At 36.7% G+C, this 12,453-nt stretch overlaps 1 protein-coding gene across 7 annotated transcripts; it reads left to right on the top strand.

Annotated features, from left to right (window-relative positions):
- Positions 1-1,967: 1,967 nt before the first annotated feature.
- Positions 1,968-12,017, top strand: LOC107078328 (uncharacterized). 7 transcript variants are annotated; one of them, XM_015355105.2, is made up of 5 exons: positions 1,968-2,053; positions 2,581-2,680; positions 8,009-10,208; positions 10,854-10,942; positions 11,167-12,017. In XM_015355105.2, the coding sequence occupies exons 2-5, from the start codon at positions 2,645-2,647 to the stop codon at positions 11,254-11,256; spliced, it is 2,415 nt and encodes an 804-aa protein (XP_015210591.1). In that variant the 5' UTR covers positions 1,968-2,053; positions 2,581-2,644; the 3' UTR covers positions 11,257-12,017. The 7 variants fall into 7 exon arrangements, with proteins under 7 accessions (XP_015210591.1, XP_015210597.1, XP_015210590.1 ...); XM_015355111.2 differs by having other exon boundaries at positions 1,971-2,053; positions 2,581-2,633; XM_015355104.2 differs by lacking the exon at positions 1,968-2,053 and having other exon boundaries at positions 2,413-2,680.
- The last annotated feature ends 436 nt before the right edge of the window (positions 12,018-12,453 follow it).

Raw genomic sequence — 12,453 nt, 5'->3', positions numbered from 1 at the left:
CTATGTGTGTTAGTGTGGGTTTGTGTGAGCAACACAGGTGCTGTTCTGTCATTGGTTAGTTCCTTCACATCCAGTTGGTGTCTCAGCTGTTATATTTTCAGGCAGAGAATCTAGCAAACACCTCTACTCGGCAGCATTTTGAAAAGGTAGGATAAAATTAACTTTGTTTATGATTTTTTTTAAATGATTTGTGACTCGTCTTAAAACAAACTACTGTACTTGTTTAGCAAAACAAAACAGAAAATTAAATTTCAAAACAGAAAAAGTGATTGCTGTCTGACGAAAGAGTTGTGTAATTTGCCACGCACAGTGGTTTTTTGGGGCGTGATGGGCTGCTACAAAAAGGGTTGTGCAACCATTGAACTCCCAGTAAAGAGACTGGAACAACAGGCAGCAGACTGATTAAGAGGTGGAAATTCAAAGACAAATAGCCTGATTCAATATGTGCAAACTGCTCTCTGCTGAAGTGTGTGGGCTGATGGAAAAATCTGGGAGAACTGGGGACAGTTTCAAAAAATAGGCAGCTTTAACCACTGAAATACCAAATTTGTCATACCTTACTCCTGCTCATTTTGGGGCTTCACTCATTTCCATATTTTTACAGTACATTCTTAGGATGATAACACGGTAACAGTGCTACCTTCTGCAATTCGTTTTATTAACAAGCTTCCGAAACTGCTGGTTTTCCCTTGTGTGTGAAATGGAAATTTTCTGTGTTTTTAAGAAAGAAAGATTTTTTTTTAAAAGCTTGTTTGAAATTTGGGCAGGGTGAAATCAAAAGTATGAAAATGTTTGCATGCAATTCAATTAAAACTGTCATTCAAAGCACTCTATATCTAATTACTCTTTATGTTTTGTTAAACTTACCTCTGCCTTGATTGAAATTACATGGTCTGAATCACCTTCCTTACATACTCAGCTTGTTTTGCCACTTATAGTCTATGCAGTTGTCCACTTCGATACTGTTAATTCACTATTTTATTTTTACATCTGACATTTTTAAAGTGGCTAGAAGTGCACTCTAACCAAATCAAGCTTTTTTGTGATTAGAATTGGTGTGCATGCTAGTTACAAAGTTACTTCACGCATGCAATTACTTAAAACTCCCACATCACAGCCAATTCCACGTCATTATTATAAACAAACATCTCTGTCTTGTCTCTGCTTTCAGGAATTTCATAAACCAGCCTGTCACATCTGGAGGCACAGTATTTGTGCCTGACAGAATACATCAGGTTACTTGTAGAAGAAATAGAATTGTAAGGATTTTGCCAGAATATCCCAGTCTTCTGGTTTTCTAGTTCTTGGGTCCTTTTGTTGTAGCTATCATAGCTCACCGTTCTTTGACCATGGTCCAGTTATTAGCACTGAATCGACTATGTCTTCTTAGCATTTTAGATAACATCAGACTGCAGGGTGTCAGACTTAATTCTACATAACTAATTTAACTTTATTTAAATTGCCTCGTGAAAGTATGATGTTCCAAAGACTTTCTCTCCCTGCCCATGCTAAAAAATCTTTACTCTGTACAAGTGATGTTAGAGGGAAAGCAGGCTTTGTGCTTGGATGTTGATGTTTGAACCTCTGGATCTGTGCAGTGTTGCACACAATCAGCACCTGTGCTGGGCTGCAGAAACACCGTTAAAGGTTTTCCATTGCATCTGAAACTCAGTTCCTTGGCTATTGTTTTTCCTGAAAAAAAAGGTTCATTTTAGGACTTAAGTCACAGAATAATGGAATGGATGTGCAAACCATTCTCAAATGTTTGTACATGACCCTTGCTTCCTGCAAGGTAGAAAAGTTAGCTCTTTCATAAAAGCAATATGAACTCAGGGTCTTTGCACCTCAGTGTTGCAGCTAATCATTCCCTCTGCATTGTTGTAATTTCGATTTTATAAGTGAAATCCCCCGCTGTGGTAGTTTTCTTTTCACTGAGCTTTGAGCAGGAGCACAATGCACTGTGATTCATTGGCATTATTCTCCGCTGAAAAGAGCCTGCATTCATCCTTGAGACTGCAAAATACATTCTGTTGCAACGTTTTGTCTCTCAGAGGTGCTTTGTTTCACACTGATAGCTTAAATTGTACATACATTCCCGATGATAGTGGTTTGTCAGAAGTTTTGTTCATGTAGTGCAGTAAGAGCCTCCACTTTTAACACTGATATCACATGGATTTTTTAATTCCATTCTGCATACAATAATTAGTCTGGAAACAAAATCTATTTGATAATTTCTGAACAGAACTCTGACCTTGGTTGCTTATTGACTCTGTTCTAAAAGCATGTGGGCTAAACTGAATAAGGAGAAGCAAAACTCAATAGCTGGACTAAAGTACTCAAGCCTGGAGGCTAAACTAAAGGCTCTTACCATACTGGTAATGTTACCAATGCGCATAAACATAACGTGTCTGTTTAATATGGAGAAAGTGCTTGAGGGAAGTACTGTTTGTGTGATGATGAACCACATTTCAGTGGTGTGCATGCCAATACCTATCTCATCTCGTCTAGATCAATTCAGACAGACTCCCTCTGTGGATCGATATCTCCGAATCTAAAACTCTCTTTATTTTGCTCATTTAGCACTGCTGGATTGTTAAACAGACTATATTCGATTCTGAAATGCTGATCTTTTGGTAAGTTGGAGATGATTCCCTTCTGGCTGCTGTATTTGAAGTTGCTGGTAGGTAATAGTACAAAAATATATACTGTATACAGAATCTGAGTTTCTGGAGCACAGAAACAGTAGTTTTAAAAATAATCTAATGCATGTTTTGTGTTACGAAATGTTTAGGTATTTGCTAAAAAGCAATTGTGTGCTACCAGGCAGAAGGAATAAACTGTTTGAAAGATATTTCTTATAATCATCAATGTGGTGCATGTATTAGGCAATCATCCATCTGTTAGCTGTTTTTTTGTTGTGGTGTTTTGTTTTTTAATTTTACTTGCATAGTATGAGGGAATTTTCAGCCCTAGATTGTTTCATTGACTTTCATTATTTTTAAATAAATTTAAATCTCTGATCCACAATTTGTTATGCAATGATTTCATTATGATTGCAGTAAATGTGTTGTACAAAATTACCATTTAACAGCCAGCAAAGCCTTAACTGCAGTGTGAGGAGAAAAAAAAGCGTTATTTCCTGAGGCTGTAAACAAGAATCAAATCTTTAGCCTGTGGGTAGAACTATTAGTTCATAGTTCATAGTTTATTGCATCCAATATTTTCTGATCTAAATTGATAATGCTTTGTTGATTAAGAAACCACTCTTATTTGAATTAAACACCAAAATATGAATAGTTCTTAGAAGACAGAGCATTCTGCTTAAATGAGTCACAGTCATCTATGATACCCAATCCAGATAACCTCACTTAAAGACACTTTGAATGTCATTTATTTTTCACTGAAAAAATGTAATCCTATTTCATATCCTATTTTAGTGAACATTATGTATTTTGTAAAATTCATGTCTTTGTCAAGGTTTGTTGCAGGACAAAAGTAGTAATTAATATCAGAACTTCTATCAGAACATTAATATCAAACTAAAAATAAGTTTCCCTGCTCTTATAGCTTTATTTGAGTTTGGAAAGACTGGAACCTGTATAGCATAACTTTAAATGAACTGACCTTCACGGGCGTATTTTTAAAAGTTTATAAAAACAAATCAAATTCTGGAAGAAAGGAGAATATTTCTGTCTCTAAATATTTGGATTATTTGCTTATTAATAGGAAGATAGATCAAAAATGCAATTGAGTAATGGCATAGCAACATAAAATAATTTAAATAATAGACAAGTACTGGTTATACATTATGTGTTAAATGCCACAGATCACTGTGTGTGGTCACTTAATCAAAAGAAGGAAAATCGCCCCTTCAAAAAAAATCAAAATGAAAGTGGCTGCTTTAGATTTTGTTTGTTTATAATATGAGTGGACAAGGTAACGCCAGTTTTAATATTGAATGTTCCATCTCCCGTTGTCAAAGAGTTCGGCTCCGGTTCGATGGCTCTCCAAAATTTGGCAGGAGGATCTGGATGACATCACTGTCAGATGTGTTTCTGAATGATAGCTGAATAAATGCCTCTCAGCTCTGGTGGGAACAGGCTGGAGTAGCACAAGGAACAGAAACTCCTTTTCTGTTCTGAAGAGCGCTAAGTGAGCAGGGTCTTGGGAATAGAAGGAGCTATGGCATCACTCGGGTACAGGTTATTTATTTACTTCATTTTTGCATGTGGACCCTTAGATGAAAATACAAGGTATAGTGGTTTCTATCAAAATCGTGAAGAATGATTAATGTTTGACAAGGTAATTTTTGGAAGAAAATGAAGTACATACAGCAATCAGAAGAAGGGTCAATTCAGAATATTTCTATTTTGACATCTTTATGTGATTTCTTTTATCATGCTGGTTTTCTCCTGTATGACATGAAATATATACCTGTAGCTGTGGTAACTACCTTTGAATGATTGTGGCTGAAGATGATGAATAATGTGTACTCACCGCATGGGTTCATACAGTGCTCAAAAGACCTGCGAAAGCTATAGTCCCGTCGTTATTTGGATCATCCAAGCAACTATGGTTTGTTTTTTGTCTATACAAGGAACAAAGGTCACTGTTGCAAACTTGGCTATTCACTGTGAAGGTTTAGAACAGGGACTGAAAATGCATGGATGGTTAATACTTCACAGTTACATCATCTTTTGAAATTATTTTGTGCTACATGAATAGGTTCTTTCAAGAGTTAATCTGAATAATATAGGTTGTATTTACTAGAATAGCAGTATATTTGTAGAGGTTTAGACAAGTAATTATGAGTTTCAATGACTGAATACCAATGTTGAAGATAGAAAAGATATATACTGTATATTAACAATTAATACAATGATTATTCCACCAGATATTGATAGATTAAGTGTCTATGAAATTCGCTGAATAGAAGTATATCCTTTATCATTAAGACAAGATCTTAAATAGGATTTTAGTATGTCTTAGATTATTATCTTTTTCAAGTTTCATAACATACAATAAGGCACTTGCAAGAGTTTTTTAAGCATTTTTGTCGTTCATAGGTGTTAGCGTGACTGAAAGGAGAATACGAATATCCAGAATTATATTCCATATAGTAGCATATTAGTCAGAATTTATGCACCTGTAATAAATTTAGTTTTTAAACCAAGCTCAGTGAGTAATGAATGAAAGGATAACAACTGTATGTTCAGTAACTCTGCTCTACTAATTTTCCATGTTTCACACTTAAGAATTAGCTTTTTTGAATGTGACCCTAACTCTCTTCTGAACCTTTCTTTCCCATCCAGTAAAATCAAATGGGCTTTGATTCACCAAAATATCTAGAATATTGTTTAAAGAACTAAACTTGTTAATGGCTGGCATCTACAGTACCAGCCCAGATCACTGCATATGTACAGTTTGGCGTAAGCATGTGCTTTCAGAAACATGTACAGTATCCATGCCTTCAAAATGTTTATTTTTTATAGCTAAATCAACATTAGAAACTCTAAAAGTGTTGTAAAGATGGGTCTTAAATTCAGAAAGAATTTAAATCCACGTAGGAAGAAATGGGAATTTAGGCACTTGAGTGTATTGTATACTGGACTCAGTGTGTTTTCAATAATAGTGTTTCTTATCCACTACTCAGTGGCACACAATTTTAGGTATTTCAGAAAAAGGTGAACAATGGAACACTGAATGTGTGAAGGATACAAAGCAACAGCAGCTTGAATTATACTTGTTCATCACCAAAAGCAGACAGAACTTCTCAAGTGTACATTATTAATGAACTCCAAAGTATGAACCAACAAGTTGCAGAGGGACAGATGATTGACGGCCCATAGAGAACCTGGTTGGGGAGTACATACCTATTTTATTGGATCACTTGTTCAACTAAAGCCAAACTAGTCTTTTCTTATCCAGGTGTATATTTGGGAAGCTGTATAAAAAAAACTGCACTGATTTGAATTAGTTTTAATACAGAAACAATCTACTCCTCAAACCACAGTTTTAGAATTCCATTCCAGCAAATAGAAGTGAATATCTGGATATATTTAAATATGCAATACATTTTAATATTTTTGCTTAAAATGCACAGGGTAGCCTGAAGGCCTTATAACCTCATAGTTCACCCCACATTCATACCAGTGTAAAAACACTGCAGAGCTCATTAAGGGCTTGGACCCAGCCATAGGGATCTGGCCTAATGCCTGACGGGTTTACTGGAGCTATCTGCTGCAGTAACAGTAGCACACAGGAACAAAGCCGTGGGTGAACAATTTAATCCTGCAGTGTTATGTAATTCATCATTTAGTTCAGATGGATTTCATTTCTGCCTAAGAGTGCATGGCCTACTTTTTGTATCATAGAAAAAAACAACTGCAAATTAGATACAATGAATATTTTAGACTGCAATCTACAGTATGTTCCTTCATCTGTGCTATATTGTGCAGTGATTATCCTTAGGTTCATTTCAGATGTGTACAGTACGTTGTCAGGTGATTTTGACTTGAAAACAATGTTGCTTATGAGTAAATAATCTTGCCTGGTAATGTTGAAAAATTATTTAGGCAGTTAATTCACTGGCAACTAAATATGCTGCCATGCCAATCAAGCTCAAGTGATGTGACTGAAGATGAATGATAACCCCACCACATACATTCTCATAATTTCAATTAAGGTAAAAATATAGGTAAGAATAGAGTTGTGGGATGGTGGGCATATTTAAAAATAGTGGTCATTTTGTATTGAATAAATGAAAACAAATTAAATTACGAACATTGACAGACATACGTGGTATGTTAATTTTAGAAATGGTATACTCTAGTTCAGTTTGAATTTGTTACTGAAATTGCATAAAAGGAAATGTTGACTATTAACAAATCGGAAATGACTAACGTGCTTGCTTTAACATTAACAGTGATTGAATTTATCCTTGATATCAGACTAAACAGGAATCTACTCAGCAAGGTTATTACCAGCTACGCTACGCTATTTTTAGTTTTTAAATAAAGGGTTCTCTGGTACTACACACAACCAGAATCATCCAGAATTAATACATATTTTGATTCATGAGATTGTCTCCCCTCATTAAATTAGATTTAAGGCTGTACACTGGTGTGGTGATAAGTTCTGCTGCCTATATCACTCATGAGTCCTGGGTTTGATTCCAGTTTGTGCGTGACTTTTGTGTGTGTCCTCTCCCCACGCATGGATGAAATTCCTCCCATGTTCCAAAGACTGGGTGAACTGATGTCTCTTGTCTGTGTGCGTACCATGGTGTGCTCCCACCATGCACCCTGTGCATCTGGGATAACCTTCGGGTTGCTGCAACTCTTACCTGGAATAAGCAGATGTCGAAAAACAGATGGACAGACAATTTAAGTCTGACGCTGACTTTAAAAAACTGTAAGCACTCCCCTCTTCCACCCCACCCCTCCCCCCCAAAAAAATAGGAAAGAGAGCTACACACTAATTTGCAATCTCTTAGAACCACGCCAAGCAAATTACACACTTGGTTTGAAGTGTGTTTCACAGATATTTGGGTATCGTATGCTTTCTTCCCACCTCTTCAACATCACAAAAAGATAAGTTCTGTGAACAAATCAAAGTCCCTGCAGTTCATTTTGCAGGGAGAGAGAAGGGGGTGATTCTCCAATCGTAACACTTGCATTCTGCTGCTGGGCTAGCAGTAGAGGTTTGTGATTCTGGTGATTTAATTTATTGTTTGTGAAGGAATGAGAAGCTTCTTCACTGTACAGAGAGGTAGGTTTTTCATGGTAAAGGCAGTAACAGATAGGAACAGAGAAATGTATTTTTTTAAAGATATGAATATTATTAAGTTCGTGAGGGAATGACAGAGACCAGAGAGACTTAGCATGTATGTACCGAAAGCTTTTCTATCCCAAATCACAGGGGCTTCTCTAGTAGAATTAATTTTAAAAACATAACTTGAATAACATTTTCAGTCCTCTCAATGTATTTTAACTTTTTTTTCTTTTAGAGAGGCACAGCTGGAGTGAAAAAGAATAATGGAAATGAACTGAGTGAAGACTGCAGCCGCACTCAAAATCTGAAACAAAAAGAACAAAAATACTTCTCTGAAACAGTAACCATGGAGACAAGCCAGCTCTCAGAAATGGCTACTGTAGTCGACAATAAAATGGATCCTGTTGAATCAGAAATGTCTGAAAATAAATACTCGCCTGGAGCAGCTGGGCAAGCTAGTTTCCAGGCAGATTTCTCAGAGTCAAAAGAAGCACAAGATACAACAGAAATCTGTGTTGCCACGGCACGAGGTGAAATTCAAAGTGATGAATATGAGGGCTTTGAAAATGAAAAACAGGGTCTGAAAGAAGTTATATTCCAAGATGAAGCTTTAATTCTAGAGGTCGGATTAGTTGAGTTTAATCGGACAGAATCTATTACCTCTTCAGTATCAGACACAACATCTAGCGCAGGAAGTGTCTGTGAAAATGAATTCATTGTCAGAAGACAAGAACCGGACAGCCAGGATCATCCAGAAAATGTGATTACTGTGGATGAATCTGGAGTCAGCCATGTCACAGAAACAACAGAACATGCAGTCCAAGACATCATAGCTAAAAGCCCCGGAGATGAAGAACTGGAGACCTCTTTCTTAGAGCAATGCATTAAAGAAGAAACACTTTCTGATGTGTCCACAGAATCCTGTCATGAACTTGACAACAAAGAACTGATTGAGAGTCTACAGGATGAAATAGCTGCTGCTTCTTCAGACAGTGAAATTGATGAGAAATGGAGAGCCATATTTTCTTCCTCTGTCAATAAGGAAGGTGAAGATCTCTTTTTGGACACCACTAATGAGTCAAACACCCAGGAACTGTTGTTTGAAGAAACTGACAGGGATCTGCTCAACCCTGAAGAGCTCAATCAGAAGAATGACGAAGTCTCTGACATCATAGGTATTGAGGACAAACCTGAGTACCTCACAGAACATGACTTTCAAGCACAGGACCATTATTACAGCTCTGCTCCTCTGCTTCATGGATTATCCAAAATTTCTGAAGATGAGGAAGAACTTAGTCAAAGTTTGAAGCAGAATATTTATGTATCACACTCAGCTTTGTCAGATCCTACCAAGAAGATTCCTGATGATTACTGTGTAATTCAAGAGACTAAGAATGCAAATGTCAGCACAGAGCATGTTGACTTTAGAGAAGCACGAAAACAGTTTCGGATGATGGAGGAGCAAACAAAATGCCAGGCCTGCCAACCTACTGTTAAGCCAAATACATGCCAGGGTGGCCATAGCTTCATGTACACTCCGGTCAGAAACATCGACAGGCCAAAAAAAGATCCTGAGGGTGATAGTTTAGGGTTAAATGATTATCAGAATACTCTTTTCAGTCCATGCTCAGAAGACTCTGGTCTGGGTGACCCCAGCTATAGATCCCCTTACGATGATCCAAGTTTCGCCTGTGACTTCAAAGACCTTTCAGATTCATCATACAGTCGCCGGCTCATTCCTGAGACTCCCATTGAAAAGGAAATCCGCCTGGCTTTGGAGAGGGAAGAGAACCTCCGTCGTGAAAGAGGGCTTTCAAAATCAGTCAACACTAATGAATGTACAGAGACCAAACCTAAACCTGTAATTCTAAATCCAGGCAAGTACGACAAGGGAATGTGCCAGGAAATTGAGGAGAAGAGAAAGATGTTTGAAACTCGGGAAGAAGTCTGCACTTTGCAGAGGTCTCCAAAACCCCCATCTTTCACTATAACAGCCTCACCATCAAAAGGGCCTTTGTATCATGAAATGGCCGCTAGTAATGTCATCATTCTGGAGCCAGACACTTATCTCTCTTCCCCAAGACACCGTGCAAAAGATGCACTAATTTCTCCAGTGGCTAAGAAGTCAAATGAATGGCCTTCAGAGGCAACCAATGTTATCATACTTGAGACCTCCAACCTTATCATAAGGAGTGCATCAGAGTTTTGCCTGAACTCTGCGTCAGAGGAGAGTCAAGAAAACACATTCCAGAATAATCCTTTCTTCAAACTGCGTTCCAGGAGCACCCAGTCTCTTGTAGATCAGGAAATTAAAGTAGCCAAACAGAGAGAGGAAGAACTCCAGAGGCAAAGAGCAAGTCTGTATGCAAAAGAGAAGTACAACACTGTCCTGGTATCGCCGAATCTGCTGGACAGCCTGACCTTTGACAAATCAGGTAGGTTTCTGTTGACAAAATAAGTTCGAAATGCATTGCTTTTTTGGAAGGAAAGCTGAAAGTATTTGCACTAATTTTGTTTTTGGTTCTATAATGATTTTAAAAGCCAAGTAACAGAAAATTCTTGTTTTTATTAAAAATGTTATTGCAAGAGCATTTTTCGAATAGGAAATAAACTACAGAAACAGTCCAGTTATTCTTTTTTTCAGCATTTCAATATACAGTACTGTATATGTGATGATGTATACATTTTTGTATTAGTCATATTTTTTCGAAATATATAACATAAAACCATAAAAATATTAAAAGGGTTACAAACAAGACAAAGCATTTCAGCACAGTTTATTTGAACACATGCAGCTAATTCATCCTAGAATCTTATCCAGGTAAATTTTGAAAGCCAACGTATCAGCTTTAACACTATAGCTGGGCAGTTTACTACAGACCCACTGGTACGTATAATTTAACAAACTATTAACTGAAGATTTTGTCTGCTCCTTAAGCTTGAAACAAACTCCAGTAATTTGACCCGTGCTTTGCCCCAGATCTATTGGTTTAATTCAAAATAATGGTTAATACTTTTAAAAATGTCTAACATTACCTCTGTCTGTGTTATTTAAGTACTATTCTTAAATTCTTGAACAGATTTGCCGGTGAGATGTAGATCTTCTCCATCGTCACCAATGAAGACAGCATACAAAATGGATCGATCAACACTTTCTTGTGAGACTAAGGTAGTATCGTCTTTGTACATTATTTTTGTTTGTTTTTTTAAAACTACATTAATCGTATAACAGTTATAATTAGTAAGTAGTAGTAATGAATAATTTCTATTTAGGGGGCAATGTTATTACCCAGTATTCACGGCTTACACTTTGATTTGAAGTTGAATGCCTATCAATACCTGCCTTGAAGTTGAAAAGCTTCATACAACTACACAGACAAAACTCTCTTACAGTTTCCAGATTCCTTCTCTGGAGCTCGTCGCAAAAGTGCCATGGCATTGCGCTGGGAGGCTGGGATGTTTACCAATCAAGAACAAGAATGAACAGAGGATGCCATCCAAAGTAAAACATATAGATATTCTGCTACATTTGTCTAAAACAATGGTGCAGGTCTATATTTGCTCATGGTTAAGCATGACAACGAGCTGCTTTTGTAGTTTTATTGATAAAAGGTTTATGCACAAATGAGCCAGAACATATATTCTTTGTTGTTTTGTGGAAATGCCACAATGCCTGTGTGCTATTTGGATTTCGTATTTAGTCCACAGTTCTTTACGTATTACTTATACAGTGTAATTGTGTTGAGCACAGCTTTTGTACATCATGTCCATGCTTCTCTGGAGGTATACTACAGAAAGGGAAAATGGCATTTATTTATTGGATTTTCTTATCAAATTTACTCACCTGGCACTTCAGATATGTATTTTTTTCCCAAAATGTGGAAATAGAATTTGAGTCAGTGACATAAAAATCACAAACATTTAGAAACCAATTTATTTTAGGCATTCAGCAGTATGCATCCCATAGTAACAGTAGATCATTTTAACTTCTTTCAAAATGCCTGATTTTGTGTTTGCAATATTGTTAATTTTTGTAAGCTTGACTGTGAAATGGTGTCGTTTACGAATATGTTTTCAGATTTAATTGTACTACTTGCTTATTCCTGAATTTGAATATTTCCTATAATACAGGAGCACTTTGATTGCCTTTTCACAGCTAATTTTTTGCTTGGTTAACCTTGTATTTTGAAAAAAATGAGTGTGTGGCAAAAGGTTGATGCAAAATAAAGGTGTGGTGAATCATTTAGAGACAAAATGGTTTCCTTTCTTTAATGAGTTACTAATGAACTGCTTAAGCCATTTGTGAAGTCTTTATTTAAGTCCTTTAAATTGTGGATGCAATTTTAGGAATATCATGTTTATGACATCCCAGAAATGCTAACTCAAACTTTGACTGCTGTTCTTGGCAAAAAAAGCCCCCCCCTGCTGAGTGCTTTCGGTTTCTCCCAATATAGAGTAAGAGTTCTGACTGCAAAATTATGGGCCGTAATTTTGTCCATGTTTCAGACACCATGTGGGAATGAAATATTTTCATGTCATCCACTGACATGTTGATAATTACTTAAAATACAAATGTTAATGGAGAGCAATGAATAGTTTGACCTAAAACTGAATCCTTAGCTAGAATTCAGAATGAACAAATACAAGCTGTGACTCATAATCAATTATTTAAGACTCCTT

The sequence above is a fragment of the Lepisosteus oculatus genome, chromosome 9 (genome assembly GCF_040954835.1).
Source record: "Lepisosteus oculatus isolate fLepOcu1 chromosome 9, fLepOcu1.hap2, whole genome shotgun sequence".
NCBI lineage: Eukaryota > Metazoa > Chordata > Actinopteri > Semionotiformes > Lepisosteidae > Lepisosteus > Lepisosteus oculatus.
The sequence above is the reverse complement of the archived record's forward strand: the minus strand, read 5'-3'. Positions and strand labels throughout refer to the sequence as shown.